General features: G+C 32.5%; 2 protein-coding genes across 2 annotated transcripts; both read right to left on the bottom strand.

The window, feature by feature from the left end:
- Window positions 1-8,446: 8,446 nt before the first annotated feature.
- LOC140879715 (cytochrome P450 71A8-like) lies at window positions 8,447-10,208 on the bottom strand. The gene is made up of 2 exons (XM_073283568.1): window positions 9,268-10,208; window positions 8,447-9,165 (listed from the first exon to the last, which is right to left on the bottom strand). The coding sequence occupies exons 1-2, from the start codon at window positions 10,192-10,194 to the stop codon at window positions 8,554-8,556; spliced, it is 1,539 nt and encodes a 512-aa protein (XP_073139669.1). The 5' UTR covers window positions 10,195-10,208; the 3' UTR covers window positions 8,447-8,553.
- A 7,990-nt stretch (window positions 10,209-18,198) lies between these two features.
- On the bottom strand, window positions 18,199-22,962 carry LOC140879717 (rhodanese-like domain-containing protein 11, chloroplastic). The gene is made up of 10 exons (XM_073283569.1): window positions 22,685-22,962; window positions 22,483-22,578; window positions 21,694-21,801; window positions 21,175-21,271; window positions 20,207-20,246; window positions 20,039-20,113; window positions 19,094-19,181; window positions 18,918-18,985; window positions 18,730-18,802; window positions 18,199-18,649 (listed from the first exon to the last, which is right to left on the bottom strand). The coding sequence occupies exons 1-10, from the start codon at window positions 22,826-22,828 to the stop codon at window positions 18,566-18,568; spliced, it is 873 nt and encodes a 290-aa protein (XP_073139670.1). The 5' UTR covers window positions 22,829-22,962; the 3' UTR covers window positions 18,199-18,565.
- Between the last annotated feature and the right edge of the window lie 230 nt (window positions 22,963-23,192).

Genomic DNA, 23,192 nt, shown 5'->3' with positions numbered 1-23,192 from the left:
GTTATGCATTGCGATTTACGTAAAGAAATATGTGGTGGTACAGAATGCCTCCCAGACAGATTCCGTCGAATTTCGAGGACGAAATTCAATTTAAGGGGGGGAGAATTGTAACACCCGAAATTTTAATACGTAAATTCGCATGCATAATTAGGAGAAATTAATTTTAAAATAAGGGTTAAATGAATTTATGTGTTATTATGTGATTTATATGCATGATTTAAGTTATTTTAGCATTTAACCCAAAATTAGTGATTTTTGTGATTTATGGAAATTATTTGGTTTTGATCGCGTAGACGGGACCGTGGACGGACGAGATACCAAAATATTTAGCCAAAAATATTTTATGAGTTTTATGAGCCTTAAAATAATATTTTAAGGTATTTTGTCAAGAAAATGTTAGTATTTAATTATATATTTATTTAAGGGTTTATTTTTAGCCAAAATTAGTCTCTTTATTGACTTTTATTAATTTTTAAAATTTGCCTATTTAATAATTTCGAGATTAGGAGATATTTTATCAGATTTTTATTATTATTAGAGAGTTTTAAATTATATTTTTCTATGGTATATTATCTATATTATTTAGTTAATATTTATTATACAAAAAAAAATTTATCCTAAACCAAACCCTACACTCTAAACTCACGTCTAAGCCGCCTCCATCCTCTCCCTCACCTTCTCCTTCATCGGCTTCAACAGAAACAACAGCCCCATAGCCGAAAGCTTCGAGTTCTTTGAGTTATTTTGGAGGTTCGTCGTCCCGGAGTCCCGTAAACGCATCGTTCGTTGTCAAATAATTACGAAAGGCATGTTTAATTCTTTTCTCAACACCATATAAGCTATTATTTTGGTTTTTACAGCAGAAAGTTTGTGGTATATATGTTTGTTGTTCAGAAGTATATGCAGATGGTATTTTCCTTTCCTTTTTCTCACGTTTTGCTTGATCTTTCATGAGTATGATCACGTTTTTTATGCATGGTAAAGGTCCAGGCGGCTAATCCACATCTGAGGGCATGTCTTAGGGTCCTTGTGGTCGTGTGGTCCTGTTGGTTTTGTCCATGGTTGGTCTGAAACGAAGCACTTCTCCTCTAGTGCACCAGATCGCGCAGATTTGTTTTCTGAGGGAGAAGGCTTCGTTCTCCCTCCTCAGGCCACTATTTTGGGTGAGGTTTGTTGGGTTGGAACCTACTAGATGTTGGCTGAGTTTTGCAATTGGTTTCGCGATTTTAGGTGGTCGGAATCTCTAGAACGAAGCAAAACGCCACAGCTGCTCCTGTCTGCGCGCGAGCTGCGGGTAGGCAGTTTTGCAGAGCTTCGTTCTCCCTCTATACTTGATGGTTTGGGCTGTTTCTTACATGGTTGGAAACGTCTTGAAGAGGGCTAGAGGTAGGTTGTGGTGCTCCGGCCAGTGGACGGCCGGAGCACGGCGGCAACTGCCCCGGAAGGCTGCTGCTCGCGCAGCCGAGGGCAAGGAGAGGGGGGGCGTCGGGTAGGGGAGTTCTGGGTGGTTCCGGGTCGGGTCAGGGTAGTGGGTCGGGTCAGTAGGGTCTAGGGTCGGGTCAGGCAGGTCCGGGTCCGGGCTAGGTGGGCCGGGCTTGAGTATTTTAATTTTAAAATGTTTAATGCTTTAATTGGATTTTTGGGTCATTTAATTAGAAATAAAATTATTTGGGCTTCCAAATAATTTTATTTGGGCTTTTTAAATTTATTTTAAGTTAACCCAATAATTTTATGGGCCCGTGGGCCCATCGGAATTTTTGGGCTAGTCGGTGATTTTATTGGGTCAGTCTAGGAATTTTTATGAATTAATTAGTTATTGGGCCTAAATATTTTTATTTAAGCCCAATAACATTTAAGTATTTTATTTTAGTAAAAATTATAATTTTTAAAATTAATTATTTAATTATGGGCTTTAAGTTAGTTAACAGGCTTTAAGTCAGTTAAGGGGTTAGTAGAGAGACCAGCAGTCTGGACCAATCCATGAAAATAAACTAAGTCCGGAATATATATTTAATTATTTTTATGCATGAAGTCTATTTTAAGTAAAAGTATATTTATTATTAAAATTAATTAAATATATATTACGGACATATTTTAAGTGCATGCATACATGAAATATTTTATGATGTGTTTATGATTAAGAATTGAGCATGAAAAATATTTTATGGAAATTGAAGTGATGTGACAGCATAGAAGTGGGTTCTACCACTGACACAGAGGTAGTTCTACTACCGGCATAGAAGTGGGTTTTACCACTGGCACAGAGGTAGTTTACTACCAGCATAGAGGTGGATTTATCCACCGCCACGTACGATGGTTCTTTAGACTGATCAGTCGGCACAGTTATTAGTCACATTCATGGATATGACCATACACAGTTTTTATGTTTATGACATGCTCAATTATGTTATGTATGATGAAGAAAGTTATGTTATGTATAAGATTTATGATTAAGCATTTATGTTATGAAAAATGTTTCCACGCATGCTCATGTACATGTATATGTATTAGTATTTACGTGATGCATTATTTTTAAGCTTGTTATAAAGGATTAGACATGTTGAGCCTCTAGGCTCACTACGCTTATATGGTGCAGGTGAGTATGATGTAGCTCCTACCGGTGGCGAGGACGTATGAGCGAGCATGGCAGTGGCCCCGTGACCGTCTCGCTAGGATTTTATTTATGCATGAGTTATATATTTAGAATATTTTTTATGTTTTTATTGGTTATGATTAATTATTGAATTTTTATGATTTTAGTAGACATAAGTTATGAATTTTCACGATAGACATTATTTTATTTATTGCATGACTCAAGATTTTATCAAATAAATGTTTATTATTTTATTAAGCGAGTTATTATTTGTAATATCAGTTTTAAAGTATATACATATATGTATGGGCGTATATGTATAATATTATCTTTAGTATATAAAAAAAAAAAAAAAATTTTCCGCATTTAGTAGTACTAGGGTGTTTCAATTGGTATCAGAGCACGGTCCTCGGAGGGTGTCCATCTGCCACGTGAAGCTCAGAAATCCTGCTACTGGTCTGTAAGTTTTAAATGTTTTAATAAGATTTAGAAGGAGCATATGTATTAATTTTAAGTATTTCATGTTCAGTAAGACTTTTGAAACCCTTAGTTATGCATTGCGATTTACGTAAAGAAATATGTGGTGGTACAGAATGCCTCCCAGACAGATTCCGTCGAATTTCGAGGACGAAATTCAATTTAAGGGGGGGAGAATTGTAACACCCGAAATTTTAATACGTAAATTCGCATGCATAATTAGGAGAAATTAATTTTAAAATAAGGGTTAAATGAATTTATGTGTTATTATGTGATTTATATGCATGATTTAAGTTATTTTAGCATTTAACCCAAAATTAGTGATTTTTGTGATTTATGGAAATTATTTGGTTTTGATCGCGTAGACGGGACCGTGGACGGACGAGATACCAAAATATTTAGCCAAAAATATTTTATGAGTTTTATGAGCCTTAAAATAATATTTTAAGGTATTTTGTCAAGAAAATGTTAGTATTTAATTATATTTATTTAAGGGTTTATTTTTAGCCAAAATTAGTCTCTTTATTGACTTTTATTAATTTTTAAAATTTGCCTATTTAATAATTTCGAGATTAGGAGATATTTTATCAGATTTTTATTATTATTAGAGAGTTTTAAATTATATTTTTCTATGGTATATTATCTATATTATTTAGTTAATATTTATTATACAAAAAAAAAATTATCCTAAACCAAACCCTACACTCTAAACTCACGTCTAAGCCGCCTCCATCCTCTCCCTCACCTTCTCCTTCATCGGCTTCAACAGAAACAACAGCCCCATAGCCGAAAGCTTCGAGTTCTTTGAGTTATTTTGGAGGTTCGTCGTCCCGGAGTCCCGTAAACGCATCGTTCGTTGTCAAATAATTACGAAAGGCATGTTTAATTCTTTTCTCAACACCATATAAGCTATTATTTTGGTTTTTACAGCAGAAAGTTTGTGGTATATATGTTTGTTGTTCAGAAGTATATGCAGATGGTATTTTCCTTTCCTTTTTCTCACGTTTTGCTTGATCTTTCATGAGTATGATCACGTTTTTTATGCATGGTAAAGGTCCAGGCGGCTAATCCACATCTGAGGGCATGTCTTAGGGTCCTTGTGGTCGTGTGGTCCTGTTGGTTTTGTCCATGGTTGGTCTGAAACGAAGCACTTCTCCTCTAGTGCACCAGATCGCGCAGATTTGTGTTCTGAGGGAGAAGGCTTCGTTCTCCCTCCTCAGGCCACTATTTTGGGTGAGGTTTGTTGGGTTGGAACCTAATAGATGTTGGCTGAGTTTTGCAATTGGTTTCGCGATTTTAGGTGGTCGGAATCTCTAGAACGAAGCAAAACGCCACAGCTGCTCCTGTCTGCGCGCGAGCTGCGGGTAGGCAGTTTTGCAGAGCTTCGTTCTCCCTCTATACTTGATGGTTTGGGCTGTTTCTTACATGGTTGGAAACGTCTTGAAGAGGGCTAGAGGTAGGTTGTGGTGCTCCGGCCAGTGGACGGCCGGAGCACGGCGGCAACTGCCCCGGAAGGCTGCTGCTCGCGCAGCCGAGGGCAAGGAGAGGGGGGGCGTCGGGTAGGGGAGTTCTGGGTGGTTCTGGGTCGGGTCAGGGTAGTGGGTCGGGTCAGTAGGGTCTAGGGTCGGGTCAGGCGGGTCCGGGTCCGGGCTAGGTGGGCCGGGCTTGAGTATTTTAATTTTAAAATGTTTAATGCTTTAATTGGATTTTTGGGTCATTTAATTAGAAATAAAATTATTTGAGCTTCCAAATAATTTTATTTGGGCTTTTTAAATTTATTTTAAGTTAACCCAATAATTTTATGGGCCCGTGGGCCCATCGGAATTTTTGGGCTAGTCGGTGATTTTATTGGGTCAGTCTAGGAATTTTTATGAATTAATTAGTTATTGGGCCTAAATATTTTTATTTAAGCCCAATAACATTTAAGTATTTTATTTTAGTAAAAATTATAATTTTTAAAATTAATTATTTAATTATGGGCTTTAAGTTAGTTAACAGGCTTTAAGTCAGTTAAGGGGTTAGTAGAGAGACCAGCAGTCTGGACCAATCCATGAAAATAAACTAAGTCCGGAATATATATTTAATTATTTTTATGCATGAAGTCTATTTTAAGTAAAAGTATATTTATTATTAAAATTAATTAAATATATATTACGGACATATTTTAAGTGCATGCATACATGAAATATTTTATGATGTGTTTATGATTAAGAATTGAGCATGAAAAATATTTTTATGGAAATTGAAGTGATGTGACAGCATAGAAGTGGGTTCTACCACTGACACAGAGGTAGTTCTACTACCGGCATAGAAGTGGGTTTTACCACTGGCACAGAGGTAGTTTACTACCAACATAGAGGTGGATTTATCCACCGCCACGTACGATGGTTCTTTAGACTGATCAGTCGGCACAGTTATTAGTCACATTCATGGATATGACCATACACAGTTTTTATGTTTATGACATGCTCAATTATGTTATGTATGATGAAAAAAGTTATGTTATGTATAAGATTTATGATTAAGCATTTATGTTATGAAAAATGTTTCCACGCATGCTCATGTACATGTATATGTATTAGTATTTACGTGATGCATTATTTTTAAGCTTGTTATAAAGGATTAGACATGTTGAGCCTCTAGGCTCACTACGCTTATATGGTGCAGGTGAGTATGATGTAGCTCCTACCGGTGGCGAGGACGTATGAGCGAGCATGGCAGTGGCCCCGTGACCGTCTCGCTAGGATTTTATTTATGCATGAGTTATATATTTAGGATATTTTTTATGTTTTTATTGGTTATGATTAATTATTGAATTTTTATGATTTTAGTAGACATAAGTTATGAATTTTCACGATAGACATTATTTTATTTACTGCATGACTCAAGATTTTATCAAATAAATGTTTATTATTTTATTAAGCGAGTTATTATTTGTAATATCAGTTTTAAAGTATATACATATATGTATGGGCGTATATGTATAATATTATCTTTAGTATATAAAAAAAAAAAAAAAGTTTTTTCCGCATTTAGTAGTACTAGGGTGTTTCAGGACTGTATTCATTATTGAAGAGACTTGAAGCTACTCTGAAAGCTTCCACCAGTCTGATAAGAACTGAGAATCTTATCTGTGTAAATTTAGGAGTTTCGGATTAGGCATTGGATAAGTCCTAAGTCTGAAGTGGGTGTATTGCAAGACGTTGTAATAACCAAAGTCTTCTAGTGAATTCCTTCCTAAGTGGAAGAAGGGGTGACGTAGAAGGATTAAGCCTTTGAACTTCCATAAATCGTGCCTTAGTCTTTACTGCATATTTATCTTATATATTGCTCATACATCGTGTTATAACTTGCCTTTGCATCACTAAAACCTCTGAACTATTTTCGCACTGTTTAAGTTGTTCAAACCGTTTTAGAAGTTGAGAAAACAGATTAAGTGAACTAAACTTCACTTGATCATTTTGAAAAGAAAGAAAATAAGTTTCAGAGTGTATTCACCCCCCTCTACCCTCTGAACCGATCCCAACACTTACAAAGTGGCTTACAGGTCCTATTAAATTAAGAAAGTGTATCAAAATTCTTTTAAAATATCTTTATTTTCAACTTACAATTATTTGTCTTGTTAAAAAAAAAACTCTTAACAAAAAAAATATTATTTTTTATTTTATTATTTATTGTGTAGTATTAAGTGTGTCAAAATTGAACCCGACACCAGTTGACAGATAATTATCGAATTAAGGTGGAGATTTTGGGGTTCAGGTTAGACCCGAAATATTTGAATTTTTAAAATTTTTAACAAAATAATTAAATACTCATAATAATAATTAATATTTTTTGATTTAAATACATAATAAAAAAATCTCACTTATATAATTTAAATTTGAAAGTTCAAGTGTACAAAGTTTAAAATATACTTAATACACAAAATAAAAATTATTTTTTAAAATCAATATTTTATAAAATAATTATTACATGTTGAAAATCTATGATACAATATACAATAATTTTTTTTCAAACATACAATATATAAAAATATAGTAAATATTTCTTAATTTTATAAATAAGTAAAAAAAATGTAAAAATTTTTCAAATCAAATCCGAATAAATTAATAGCGACCTACTCGAACTCGACTAACCCGATCAACCCAAACCTAATAATTTGTTTCTTTATTTTGTTATTTAACAAAATAATTAATTATTACACATAATAAAAAATAAATATATTTTAACTTAAATACATAATAATAAATCTCGCTTATATATGATGTAAATTTGAAAGTTTAATTTTAAAATTTTAAAATATATTTATTCGAAAAAAATAAGCAATTATTATTTTTGCTGAACTCATTAAATAATTATATTTTCATAATTATATTTTAAAATTTTATAAAATATTTATTTTTTTAACTCAGTAAAATTAATTCTATAACTAAGTAATATAAAATAATAATATTTTTGTTAAAAGATTTTTTTAGCAAGACAAAATTAATTGTAGATTGAAAAGAAAGATTTTTTTAAAAAAATTGAGATACTTTCCTAATTTAATAGAGTGTGTAACCCTCTATGTAATACTATATGTACATATAGCATTATCCATGTGAAAATGGGCCGAGGAAGTTTGTATTTGCTTTAATAATATGATGAGTTGATTGCTTCTCTTAGTTTTATTAGAATATAAGATTTTTTTCATGGTAGAATCCAAGGTGTTTTTTCGCCATCTTCAGCTGCAACGTTAGGGATTAGAGAAGGCCTCAGTTGGCTCAAGGAGCTCATTAATTTTTCAAGCATCATTTATAGGGTCCGATGCGCTTCTAGTTGTCAATGCGCTGAATAATTATTCTAGTTTTGGTTTAATTATTGAAGATTGAAAAATCATGGCGTTGGATATTTTGTCATGTACATTTGCTTTCGTTCGTCGATCAACGAATCAAATCACTCATGCGCTGGCTCGACAATTGATTCTATGACTGATTTTGAAGACCAGGTTTCTCCGACGCCTTCTTTTATTATTGATGCAATAGCTTCGGCTTTGGTTTAATGAAATATCTTTTAAATAAATAAATAAGCTTTTTCTACACATTTCAAGTTTAACTCTTAATTTTTCGCCATTTACGGTGCATATGTCGCTGATATTGAAGTTGTTCGATCTTACTCCTTCAGGTAGTCTTAAATTTTCGCTATTTTACGACACGTGTCATTGATATCAGATTTATAAACATAGGTCGTTGATATCAAATTTGTTCGATCATACTGCTTGAAAGAGTAATCCAAAGGGCCTTTATTATTATTTTTCTTTTTTGCATTTGAGATGTTTATGTGAACATCTCAACTACAAAAAATATGAACTCTTAGATCATTTTCAAGCGGTGCTATCGATTCATAATGTGAGGATTATTATAAATTTAAAGGGTCACATTTATTACCAACTATATAATAAAATCCAATCACCTTAAATTATGACAATAGCGGATGAAAACAGTTCACTAAACAGCACATTGAGTTGCAACTGCAAGTAGAGGAGTAGCTCTACCAACAGCAACCCCAGGCCTTTCTTTCATGTCCAAATCCTTCCCATCAACTCCATCAGCCAATTCCCAGTCAAATTTATACACAATGTTTGCCAACACAAACTCATTAGTAGACATGGAAAATGAAATCCCCGGACAACCCCTCCTCCCAGCTCCGAACGGAATCAACTCGAAATCCATGCCCTTGAAATCTACCTCGGAATCCAAAAATCTCTCCGGCTTAAACTTTTCGGGTTCGTCCCAACTATCGGGGTCTCTACCGATGGCCCAAGCGTTGATCATCACCATCGTCCCGCGCAAAACGTCGTATCCCCTTATCTTAACATCTTCGCCAGCGATGCGTGGCACGAGCATGGGGATTGGGGTGTGGAAACGAAGAGTTTCTTTGATAACAGCTTTCAAATAATGCATTTTCTCCAAGTCATCCTCTGTTATCTGCTGTCTCCCTTTAAGGATCCCTCTTACTTCTTGTTGGAGTTTCTTCATGAATGCAGGGTGTCGTAAGAGCTCTGTCATAGCCCATTCCAGAACAGTCGCAGTCGTATCAGTTCCGGCGGCGAAAACATCCTAAAAATCACAAAGTTGTAAGCAACATATTAGCTTTGAAAAAATTAGTTTACAGTACTGAAAGTGTGAAACAAAAACTTAATCTTGAAATGAAAAAGTTACCAAGATTATAGCTTTGATACTATCTCTGTCAATGGAGACACCAGTAGTACTATTATCCATGTAAATCCCAAGCAAGATATCAACGAAGTTATCTCCATCGCCGCTGATTCTTTCCTGGCCCTTTATCGAGCGTTCTTGAATCACTGCTTCCAGGAAATCATCCATTTCTCTGGCAACTTTCTCCACTCTCGAATCGAACCCATTAACCCAATCGACCCAAGAAAGCCATGGAATGAAATTCCCAACGCTGATACTCCCCAAAACCACCAAAAATTCTTTCAAAACCATCAAGAATCTCTTCCCATTTTCCCCTTCACCGTACTTCCTACCAAAAGCCGATCTACACACAACATCATTAGCTATCCCGACGAACATCCCACTCAAATCCACCACACCACGTGATGAAGAACATTCCCCGATCTTTCTCATCATGATTTCGGTTTCCTCCTCCCTTATGAAGTGAAAAGACTGGACCCTTTTGTTGCTGAGAAGCTGCAGCACGCAGATGCTTTTCAGCTGCCGCCAGTATTCGCCGTACGGCGCCACCGACACGTCCTTACAGTTGTAGAGCAGCCGCTTGCTGACGCTGGAATCGGGTCTGTTCACGAAATTCAGATCGTGGGTCTTCATGATCTCCTTAGCTGCGTCTGCCGATGAAACAACGAGCGCGGGCACGCTGCCGAAGTGAAGAAGCATGAGCGGGCCATGTTTCTTGGCTAAGGATTGGAGATTTCGGTGAGGCAACGTGCCCAGTTGGTGAAGATTTCCCAGAATCGGTAATCTTGAAGGGGATGGAGGTAAGTTCAATTCTTTGCCATTCGTTTTGCGGAACCAGTGATTTCTGACGAAGAAGCTGAGTACGAAAACGAACAAGGAGAAAAGGGCAGATTGGAGTATGAAGGGATGCGAAACAAATATTTCACACATTCTGATTTTCTGTACGTAAATGATACGGTTGGTATGAGTTTGTGTCGAGTGGCCTATATAAAGAGGCCCCGCCCAATCAATATCTTCCGTGTTCGGGCTGGTCGACGAGGAGGTCTTGGTTCAATGGTTAAGGTTGAGGTCGTAAAACAAATGTTAAGTTTAATTCTCACTCATTATGGGTAGTTTTTCTAATTTATTTAAGTAGATTTAGAAGTTTTTTTTTAATTTTTTTACTCGAGATAAGTACATCTCGAGTTTACACTCAAGTCTCGTATGTAGTACGGACTGAAAACAGATACATTATATGATTCTAGTTTAAATCAAAATTATATTTGTAATATAAAAAAACAGTTCGGACTCAGTCATTTCTTTTCCCAAGTAAGATGTTTCAGCAACCCTCTCGTGTAGATATCTTGTGAGTAATCTTTTATATTTAATATAATAGCTTATAAATCACGTTATTCACATAAATTAAATTAGATTATTCTTATACTACATGATCGAATGAGAAAGTATTGGTCATAGAGAACAGAATTTGTGGTCTTTTGACTTGAGGTTACTTTGGCTTATTCTACCAATTTCGACACGCAGAGACAATATCTTATTTTTTACTATCAGGAGAGAGCAGGTGTTGACAAAGTCAACTTTTTCCCAATCAAATGATATTATATTTTCATTATTTGGTTTTGAGATAAATAATATATGGATAAATAATATAATAATATAAAATAAATAAAAAATGATAGTTAATATAGTATTTGATTTGATTGATAAATTATAATTTATTTGATTTGATTTATTAAATTTTATATAAAAATGATAAATTATCATTTTGCCCTTTTAAAAATAAATAAAATATGAATAATATTATTTATAAGGGTAATATAGTAATTTGAATTTAATGATTTGATTGATGTAAAATAAATGATTAATGATTTGATTGATATAAAATAAATAATTAATGGATGGATAAATAGTATGACGAGAAGAACGCGAGATTGGATATGCTAAATTGTATATGGACTAATAATACTCGTACCAAACAGTAAATAGTTAGTATATTAACTCTATTATCTCGTGGAGTTTTATAAAATTATTAAATATTAAATCATCGCGTGCAGTTAGGGGCGAGCACGAGCATTCGGCTAATTCGGTCAAAAATCGAACTGAATTATTTTTAAGCTAACCGAACCGAATTTATGCTAAAATCGATTAATCCGGTCGGTCACCAAATTAATCGATTTTTTCACAAAATAAATTAAAAAATACTAAATTTTATAAAATTGGTGATTGAAATATGATATTTTTATCATAATAAAACACATTAACCTTAAAAAAATTAAAATAACAAAAAATAAATACAATATTAAATATAAACACATTGAAAATATATTATAAACTATATGTAAAGTCTAATAAAAAAATTTAAAATTTAATTATTTATAATTTGGCTAACCGAATTAACCGAATTTTTTTTTAAGAAAACCGAAAATCGAACCGAATTAACCGATTTTACCGAAATTTCCTAATACTAAAACCAAATTTTCATATTAACCGAACCAAATTTCTGAATTCATTCGGTTCAGTCGGTTAATTCGGTTTAATCAAAATATTACTCACCCCTAGTTAACATCCTCGGAGCTCGAGGGCATAGACTTTTTCTTACTTGATTGACGAAGAAAACTCGGAAATGAAGATTGAGTTTCGTTGTTTGGATTTGAATCATGTGATATATTGTAAATTAGTTTAGTTCACTACTTCCTCATTGTTGTATGAACCATACTACAATAAAATCAAATATTTTTCTATGTGATTATTCATGCTAGCAACAAATGCATATGCTCATGCGTATGTAAAATAGATGTTATTTTATATGTAATTTTTTGTGCGTAGAGTTGATGAGAGATTTAGTGGGATGATGAATAGGAAAGAGAGGAAAGGGTAAAATGAGAATAAAAATTGGTGTCATCTTGAGAGAGCAGTTATTAAAAGTCTCTTAACTATTATTAAATAGTAAAGATTCTTCTCAAATATTTCAAATATTTGGATATTACGATGCAATTTTATTTTTTTTCATTCTCACGTGAAATTGAATCCACAGTTGTGAGAGTTTTTTATTGCCAGAAACTATCCTTAAATTTTGTGTCAAAGAATAATCCCACATTCCTGCCTCATAATTTTTTATCACGAGAGCCTGTGGCACTTGGTTATATTCTAGTACTTTGGGAAAAACTCGGAGTTTTTTTTTATTATTATTTTTATTAATGATCATGAAACGTGAGAACGAAATGGACATATAACTATTAAGATATAATGTGTTATTTAAAAAAAATAAAAATAACGTACGATGTTATAATTATTATATAATAATAACACAATTTTGTAAATGATGAAAATCCATATAAAATGTGGAGAACTTATTATTCAGTCCTAGAAATCAAATATAACACCTATGATTCACAGGCCCGTGATAGAAATTTTAGTTTCAATTCTTTAACCTCATATGTTTGCATCATTTCAGCGTCGTGAAATTTTTTGGGTTTACATAGATGCATATTATGATAGTGTTTAGGAGAGCTTTTAGGAAGTACTTCTCAACTTTTTGTTAATAAAATTTTAGATTTTTGTTAACAGAAAAGCAAAGAAGTACTTCTAAGAAACTATTCCAAACACAACCTATATATTGTTAAAATTGTGACAAAGTTATGAGTGTCGGGCATCAACAAATATCAATTGGGTATTATATCATATGTCATAGGTAGGACACAAAAACTAATACAATAAACTTAGGTATAGGTATTAATATTATAGCACAATTGTAGAAATTTTAAGGTCAACCGCATCAAATTGATCGAGTTATATGGAAACGGTGAGATTTGGACGCAAGTCTGCGGATAACAAAAGATGATGCGTGTATGGTCTTTTACCACAAATTTAATTTTGGAAAATTGTCATAAATATACCAATGGTCGTTATCGGCATGTACTAAACCACAGTAGAGATGTTGTGCCTTAATTATAAAAAGCAACCAATTGCAAATCTCAAATTCAATTGTTCCGAAGTAATTTTTTAGTTTTATTAATATGAGATTTTTTTAACCTTAATTATAGAAAGTAATCAATTGCAGAGCTCAAATCTGAATACTATTACGTAAGGGATTTTGTGTTTTATTAATATGGGTTTTTTTTAAAAAAAAATTTGTAAAACGTTTAAGGTTTAAATTTGTTTCCTTTTCTTTTGTTTTCCTTCTCACCATCCGTCATTTTTATTATTTTCTCTTCCATCCAATATGTTAATTTTTGTTAAATTTATTTATATAAAATGGTATACAATTTAATTTATATAATTTAAATTAATGGTTATGGAGAAGCAAATTTTAAATTAATTATTTTAATATTAAATATTATTTTAATAATAATTTTTTCATTTAATAATGCAATTTTATCATTTCTCTGAATTCTATGAGTATTGTCAATTTTTTTCATGAATAATTTTTTAAAAAATATAATACTATTAACATGTTAATATTTAAATTAAAATTTAGAACATTTTCATAATGCATTATTGGATAAAACTAAAAGTAATAACCACATTTCTATACAAAATAAATATTTGGTTCATTGATTATCAGTTCAAGATAATTTATGTAATGCGAAAATTTTTGAATGCATCAAAATTAAAATTAAAATTAAAATTAAAATAAAAAATTGGAAGGAAGAAAAAAGAAGAAAAATGACGAGTCATGAGAAGGAAAACAAAAGAAAAGGAAACAAATTTAAACCTAAAATGTTTTACTAATTTTTTTTAATAAAAACTCATATTAATAAAACTCAAAAATTACTTCGGAGCAATATTGGATTTGAGATTTGCAATTAGTTGCTTTCTATAATTAAGGCACAACATCCCCTACTGTGGAATGCTCCACAGCAGGGGATCCATTCCCGTCGTTATCCCAATTCCCTCTTCTCTACATTTATTAAATAGTAATGAAAAAAAGTAATGGCTATTGCGTCCGAATATGTAACAAATATATTGTGGTTGCACTTAATAATCTTCGCAAAAAAGGAAAAAGGAAACGAGACAAAAATGTCACAATTTAAAGTATTGTAAGCTTCATCCACACTTAAAAATAAGCCCAACAAAGTGAATGAATGCATCACACATCTTTTCGACGCGTTCAAAGATTTGGAAAAATTCAAAGATTATGCAAAACATTATTTTCAATGATTTGTGATTATCAAATTATTTTTTGGCAAAACATATGTTATTTGTTTATGTTATATGATCTCAAATCTATGTCGTTCCATGCTCGATTTTGAACTAAATTTCTAAATCATATGCATGTTTCCCATGAGTTTTTAACTCTGTACATCGTGCTTTTATGGTAGAATAAAATTTTATTGCTTTTATTATTTCTCAGATATGGATCGATTTAAAGATATCGGCCCCGTTTGGTATCAAAAGCCAGGCCAAAAAGCGTTTTTTTTAATAAAAAAAACGCTTTTTGGCTAATTAGGTGTTTGGATGACCAAATAACTGCTTTAAAAAACAATTTTTAAGTAAAAAAAAAAGTTTTTTCAATAGCAAAAAATTATTACTTAAAAAAACACTTATTTTAAAAAATCACTACAAAATCCAAACGGGTTCATCAAGTCACATTGTTTTTCACATATTTTGTTAATAATAATAATAATAATAATAATTTACACCAATGTTCATTTGTATTGAAATAGTTAATCGTAATTTTTTTATTAGGGAGTAATATAATTCACACCGTTGCTCTCATATTTATTTTGCACTAGGGATGACAACCGGGCGGGTTCGGGGATGGGGGGTTTTGCCAAACCCGAGACCCGCCCCGCCAAAAAGGACCCGAACCCGAACCTGCCCGCCTCTTTTTGGACCCGCCCCGACTCATAACCCGGCGGGTCCAACCCGGGTTTGGACCCGAACCCGTTAATATTATATTTTTTTAAAAAAACTTAAATAAATTATATTTATAATATAAAATATATTTACATGCATTTATATATTTTTATTTATTTTATATGAAATGTATATATATAATGTATTACCTTATATATATTTTAAATATATATATATATACTACGTACTGTATATATGTATATATATATAATTATATAGTATTTTTTTTTTTTTGAGATGATATTATTATTATTATTATTATATATATACAGTATATTATTATTTAATATAGTATATTATTATTATATTATATTATTTATATATATTAAATATGTATAATATATTTTATATAAATATATATATATATATATATATACAGGGCGGGTCCACCCAAACCCGAGACCCACCCCAGACCCGTATCCGGATCCGTTGACTGGACCCGCCCCGCCCCGAAATCCGTTTGACCGTGTTTGAATCCGGCCCATTGTCATCCCTATTTTGTACTGACTACTTGAGTACATTTGAATCTGAATAATTCTTCATATTTTTATTAGGGACTAATGATCTAAACATTTAAAAATATACATAAAGATAGGATTAAAAGATTTTTTAAAAAATATATATATTTTTAAAATATATATAAATAAAATTATATAACGGGAGAATAATTAACTATTTAAACAAGACTTCAACAAATTGAAAAGTATTCTAACAAATTATTAAAATAAATTTATTTTTTATTGGGAAAACATTATAGGGCATATTGTTTTATAACGTTTTACAATTATACGTCCAAACGGAATCATAATTTTTAAATGCTATATATTTTTTTAGTTAATTGGAGGTGGCGTCCGTTTTCGACAATTGACGACATAAAACGACTAAAACATGACTTAATTGCGTAAATGGCGGTCGTTTTGATCAGTCAGGTCTTGGTCTTCTTTAGAATTCTCGGATGGACAAATTTAGCCCCAGTGCAGTAGACTTACTAATATTTTTGCAAATGAGCTAAAATAAAAAAATTACATTAAACTATTTTTATATGATTTAATTTTTATAATAGACTTTTTTTAGATAATGAATGTTAAATTAAGATAATTTGATATTGAATATCATGGCGGATCACTCGAAGCACTAGGCTTCTCTTGATGTCCTCCATCTAATCTAAATCTAAATACTTCAAAGGGCTAAGTTTCAAGCTTGTTCGATTTGCGGCTCTTTGAGAACGGGGAGTAAAGGGATTTAGGCGATGTTTGAGAACTTTTTTCAAATTTTATGAAGGAAAACAAAAAAATGAGACGTATTCTCAAACACTGACTTGGGTGTTTGGGAGAGTTTAAAAGCTCTTGCAAATAGCTTATAAGCTGTTTGCAAGAGCTTTTAAGCTCTCAAATTTTGTTTGGCAAAAATTTTTAAAAACAACTTATAAGCTGTCAAAATAAGCTGTTTTTTAAAAAATAAGGGGGTAGATACTTTTTTCAAAATTTTTTTATTTTAATATTCTATCTCTCTAAAATATCCTTGAATATTTTCATAAATCTCCATCTTATCCTCCACCCATTAAATATTAAATATTATTTTTTAAAAAAATTACAAATCACATGATTTTTTCTAAGTAAAATATTAAAACAATTTTATTTTTTAATATATGTTTATTCTAAAACTATTTTCGTATGTGTACAACTTAAAATTTTATTTTCATATAATTATACCTTTTTTGCTAATTTTGACAATAAAAAGATCTTATAATACCAAATATATCAACATCTTTAAGTTGTTTAAAATAAGTTTACCCAAACATTTTAACAGCTTATTTTTAAAATAAGTTCTAACAGCTTATAAGCTCGTAAAACAGCTTTTAAGCACTAGGAGCTTATAAGCTCTTTTAATAAGCTTAGCCAAACACCCTCTTATTCTATTACGCATTAAAAAAATATGCTCTACCAAATGATTTATGCTATACGAGTATGAGCGTACTATCCACAATATTGTGTTGGCCCCGTTGACCTACATCTACATGGTTTCGAAAAAGTGCAATCGAACTCCTTGAAATTTTAATTTTTTAGCACTATATATAATATTTTTTTTAAATACAAATTAATTGTGTGATATCTCGCTCAATAACAAAAAGAGTCACCTCAATTTTGACAACCATGATCATCTTTGAATAAATGACAATAAAGAAATACACATATTGGAAATCACGACGAAATACTGAGATAAGGACAAATATTCACTATTATCGCATTTAAAGGTTTTATGAAGTGATAGATTTGCAACTTCAAGAGTTAAGCAATCAATTTTACGAGGTGAACACAATTTTGTTATTATGTATGACATGTTTTGATCCATCAATGTTCTCAGTTTTATCATCTGATTTCTCTTTAATAGAGTTAATGCATCTTGAGCACCAACTTCATAAATTTATTTTTGACATATGAAGTAGCAATAAATTATACGAAACTGCAGAAATTAGCGAGATTGCTAAAAACGTCATTTAATCGAAGAAACATCAATTATTTCATTTGATGTATTTACTTTCATTGTAATTGCAACTCTAGAGAACGTTTTTTGAGTAATGAAAATTATCAAAACAACGTATAGAAGTAATCAGTTGGGTGATGATATGTAAATAATTGTTTAGTACCGTATCTTGAGTGAGATACATTTGATACGGTTGATAGTGATGTTATTCAGTATTTTTCAAAACATGAAATTTTGGATAGTTTTATTGTAAAAACATATAAAGTTAATATATGACATTTATGATACATTTTGTGTTGTATAATTTCTTAAATACATTGAATTCGCCCTATGATCGAAAATTCTGACTACGCCACTGATTGGCTCCGAAGTTTTCATGCGTCCCAGGTGATCCAAGGACAACGACTACGCCCAGAAAGTTAAGATTTTAGATATAGCCAAACCTGGGACTCGATTCATAGAGTTCTATCATCTTCTGTGCCCGCACGATATATATAACATCTACTGAAAAGATTATCATCAAAATTTGATGTTTAAAATACCGAAATGAATCCAAGTTATTTATTGTACAGACTCGATCTGATAAGATTCAACAAAGGAAAAAGCTAAAAAGTTTAGAAAATTATAACAGGTGAAGTAGTATGATTTCCAAGTTAAACATAACCTAAGAACTACATAACAGAGCAACAAAAAACAGTAAATAAAACCGAAGACACCAAGATATGCCAATATCGCCTACTTCTACAAGCTCATACAATTCTGTCGATCCAAACGAGTATTTTACTACATGAATTGCAAGGAGGCTTCATAACCACTGCATCATCATGGTAACCCAGACATCAAATAAAAGAACGAAACTCAAGTCAATGCATGGGTCGGGGCAATACCAGGCTATTCTCCAAGATACAATCACGTTCCCCTTTGCTTCCATGGCTACAAAGATTACCTCGTGCTTTTCTATTCAGTGAGACCTGAAGTCTTGCAGATACCGACTCACTTGTTGTGCCCCAAGAAACAGCGCATCTACAGCAACAATTAGTCCAATCTGCAAGGAAGATGTCTTTAATTGAAAAAACATTGGAACTGAGCAGTTACCGACCAGTCTTGCAGGATAGAACTAATTACCAAGCGAGCAGAGAAAACCAGTCGGTAACCCAAACCTTCATTGGCCGCTGCAGCTCTTTGTTGATCTGTCCAGCTAACGTAGCAGAAAAACAATACAATACAATACAATACATATTGATCACCATATACAATACAAGTTACCAAATTCCTCTTGCCAGAAAACAGAAATGAAATTTCATTACACGTACCCAAGAAATTCTGAAAGGCCCCCAATTCCAGCAAATTTAAAGGGCTGGGGCCCTTCTCTTTCAAGGTCCTACAATAAACAGGAAGTCACACAATGTATGCCATTGGAAGAAAAAATAGAAAAAGAGAAAGGGAAAGAAGATAAACCAATGTACAGTATCATTCAAGATATTATCACCTCTGCTTCAGCAGCCTCCAGACCCCCTTGAACCCAAAAGAGGTTTTCGTAACCAGCATTATATAATAGCTCACAAGCCGCAAGGGATCTGCCTGATCACAAACTAATTCAGGAAAGGACTTGGGGAAAAACCGAGTTGGTATACATCTTATTAATGCAGGATAATTTGAAGTTTAAGAAGAAATTTAATATCGTGTATATATTACTTATTTGACATAATCTGATGTACCTTTTTGCACGAATTAGTGTATCAAAACAAGTGACTCTCGGGACTACTTGCCAAGGTAATTCCATATGAGCGAAATTTGATTGTTGTCAAATTCTTTCATCTATCTAGATGAGTTAGTTTCCACTGGTAATTCTTCCAATAATTAGCATAAATGTCTTTTATTGGAGAACGAACATAGGAAAATAACCAAAAGTTAATTAACTATTTAAATAAGAAACAAAAGTGGGAAGGGTTAAATAGCATATGGGTGTAAATAAAAATGACACCCGGATACCATTCATCATGTCCACTTAGAAACCAGCTCAACTCTTTTCCATGATTATCGTACAACAATACAAAAATAGCAAACCCATACTAAAACAGTTAAAGGAGCTCCAAGCTTGTAAATTAAACATATGATTGAACATATTATTTGATGTATATATAATAGTGATTTGAAAACAGAAATTGGCAATCTTATTTTAAAATGATTTTAAAAAAAAATTGTGTTTCAAAGCAGCCGCATAATTAAAAGTTCTATCTGAACAATATCTAGACTCTTACAACCAAATTACAAAATCTACTAAGCATGAAAAAATGTGATGAGTAAGGTATGTGATCAATCACACTCGTGTCGTTTTATTAATCCAGCCTCATGAAAAGCAATGAATAACCACTAATTCCAGTTTGGGTCCATAGTTCATGTGTGAACTTCCATCAATCAAAAAATACCTCACCTCAGCCCCTTTTGGCAAGCCACAATAAGATCAGTGTCTTTCGAAAATTTCTCTGCAACTTTTGATATGAACTCTCTGTTAAGAAAAGAACACACGTGAGACTTTCATGGGTAACATAAGACATGAAGGAAAATGCTAATCAGAAGAAGAAGCTAGTCTGCAGCATACTTATTATAAGATAATGTAGGAACGCCACTCCACCATCCACCTGAAAAGCACAATCAACACAATCAGCAAAAAACCTTCAAAGAAACTATGCAGCTACAACCTCAAAGAACGTCTAAAATAAATAGTTATGGCATCAAATCAGTCCTAATAAAAGGCAGGTTTTTTTCCCTTTCCATACACAATTACAGGAAAGTGATATTTTGACAAGTTCATGTTGCACGTCGAACTCTGCATTGAGAAGACTCCCTCTGTTTCAATCTGAAAGCTTGCTTTTTTTCTTTTTGGGACGTGCCTACATGACACTCCATCTCCATACATAACATAATATCTACTGCAAATTGAAGGGACGATGAGCTTGATTAACTCCAACCACTACTTTTTAGGGTAAGCTACCGCCTAAAATTTTGCCCATTCAGAGTTTCAAAATGTACAAAGGAAATATTAATCATGCCAGTAGTTGCCTTCAAGGTATAATAACTGATGTAAGCAAATGTGAAAAAAATTGATTGCTCTAACATTATTAGATCGGAAAAACCGAACCCAAAAGATGGTGGTACGTAGCACAATATGGATCATCAAGTGGTATCAGATCATAATAACTACTTAGTCATCATAAGTTATCTTTTCGAGGAGATTATCTTTTGCATGTCTCTATTATCTTTTAAAATCAAATTACTGTACCAGCTAAATTAAAGATGAATGCAAGTTATGCATGATATAGGTGATTAAAAGTATTTTTCAAGTTGAATACTAAATTATGGTCGTCCAGAAAAGGAAATCATGAAGATAAAAAAAAAAAAGCTCAAACGAGAACAATTTACATCAGCATTAGTGAATCATAGCTAGACCTTTGATAATAATAATAAAAAAACTTCCACAGAATATGGCAATAAAATAAATTGTTGCGCCAATTAAAGACAAAGATTGTACATCCTTCAGAGAATCCAGATAAATAATTGTTACATTACCCATCATAAATCCAGTAATCTTCCTTGAGAGTGTACCAACATTAAATTGATCATCGGTATCAAAAATTGGAATCCAAGTAGAGCCTTTGACCCACGCCTTCAGAAAAGGAGTACAAAACACGAATAAATTGTACATAATAATATAGAAAATCAAAAGAAATAAAAATGCATTGTCTGCAGATCTAGTATCAGTATGTTGGAAGAAAATAATGAAGAAATCGTTGTCCTTGTCAATTTCAATGGCAGAAGAAACTGCTTCTTTTTCTTTTCTTAATTTTTTTAAAGGAAGAAGAAACTGCTTTTAGAAAGCTCTATCCATGACATTTACCATATCATGACCAAATGGTCAATATGATCAACTGTCAGTAAAAGTGCAATGAAATATTGTTTGACAAAATGAAAGCCATCAACATGGAGTGTGTCAAGACAGCAAAAAACAGTTTTTGCTCTCATATGCCATAAAGAAATAATGAAACCAAATAGGAGTGAACTTTGAGGCATGAACAAAATTGTATTCACCTTTTTACGTTCAGGAGAGGGCCGAACATCAAGTAAAGTTTTGCTTGAGAGTTGAATTGCATAGCCGGCCTCTCTTGGGCTAAGAACATTGACCTTCCCATCCCTGACCTATAATAAATTAGTAACATGTCATACACTAAAGCATTGTCCCTGCAGCATTGAACACAGAAATATTCTTGAGCAATCTACAGAAGGGGCCTGAAGTGTGCATGATAGTCATCCTGAATAAATTACAAGTTTTCCATCATATATTATCTCGAAAATATGAATAATTTTCCTCATGACCCCACACATTGTAAAACCACACATTTAAGTTCCACCAAATCGTCTAACGTCTTTCCTCACAAAATAATCATTCTAGATCAAAGTTTCAATTTCGCTCTGGCAATTAACACGCCACAAAAAATGGCCATACAAAAATTTGCAATGTTGAAGAACACGAGTAAAAGTTCGGAACTATTCCACATAATCTAATGAATGAATTCATAGATCGTCAATACTAATCATCTTTACCACTAAGATACATCTATTCTTGAGAATCTTATTGGCTATGCGAACAGACAGAAACAAAGGCTGAAATCGGCCAACAGATAGTGTTTGCAACCTCTATTTGTTAAGAAAATCTCCATAATTACTTGAAAACACTAACTTAATTAACAAGACTCGGCAGCATATTCTTACATATTCCACTTGAATATTGTATGCGAAAGACAATTTAGCTTTTCTATTTCCAAACTTCGATAGCAAAGCTGAATAATCAGAAAAAATGCGGAAAAAACGCAAGATTACCAGAGCCTCCCATCTCTTTCTCGCTGCAGCCATATCTTTCATTTGCTTCACCTCGTACTCTTCTTCAACGACTTGCATTCTTATGCCACCTTTAGACTAAATTAACCCAAGAAAAGGAACAGGACAGAGACAAGAACACAAACCCATTTCAGAAAACACATAAATCATGGAAAAACAATCACATAAACATACTCCAGCTTACATTTTGCCGAATTTTGCGTCTGAAAACAGAGGGGCTGGCAGCACTTGACATTAGAGCTGAGTCGGAAAGATTATTCCAGCGTTTAGGTATCTCAGGATTGCTGAGGGCACTGATGGGTCGGAGTTGCAGACTCGAAGTCCCCATCTTGCAGATGTGATGTGATTATAGTGCCCAAGATTTGAATTTGTAGATATTTTTATCCTATCCGAATCCGAAGGGATAAATGATCTGCTGGATGTTGGAAGTATATTCGGCTCCGTTCCACACAAATGATCACGATTAACACTATGTACTTCGAATTTCTAAGCATCGCTTTAACATTATTAAACAAAACAGATATTAAGATCTCGTTTGCCTTATAATTAAATTTTAATAAAACAAAAAATATATACATATAATTAATAATATTAATTTAACAGAGATAATTTAATAAAAAAATAGGGATGTAATATTGAATATGGAAAATAAAATTACATAATTGAGATTAATAAAAGAAGAAATTCAGTAT

This window comes from Henckelia pumila, chromosome 2 (assembly GCF_033568475.1).
Source record: "Henckelia pumila isolate YLH828 chromosome 2, ASM3356847v2, whole genome shotgun sequence".
In the NCBI taxonomy this organism is placed as follows: Eukaryota; Viridiplantae; Streptophyta; class Magnoliopsida; order Lamiales; family Gesneriaceae; genus Henckelia; species Henckelia pumila.
This window is presented reverse-complemented; position numbering and strand designations above follow the sequence as displayed.

Coding starts and splice junctions, on each gene's coding strand:
- LOC140879715 (XM_073283568.1), bottom strand. CDS start 10,194: ATGTGTGAAATATTTGTTTCGCATCCCTTCATACTCCAATCTGCCCTT. Junction 9,166..9,267: donor GTATCAAAGCTATAATCTTG/GTAACTTTTTCA, acceptor TGTGATTTTTAG/GATGTTTTCGCCGCCGGAAC.
- LOC140879717 (XM_073283569.1), bottom strand. CDS start 22,828: ATGGGGACTTCGAGTCTGCAACTCCGACCCATCAGTGCCCTCAGCAAT. Junction 21,802..22,482: donor GAAAGAGATGGGAGGCTCTG/GTAATCTTGCGT, acceptor AATTTATTATAG/GTCAGGGATGGGAAGGTCAA. Junction 18,803..18,917: donor GGCCTTTCAGAATTTCTTGG/GTACGTGTAATG, acceptor CTGCTACGTTAG/CTGGACAGATCAACAAAGAG.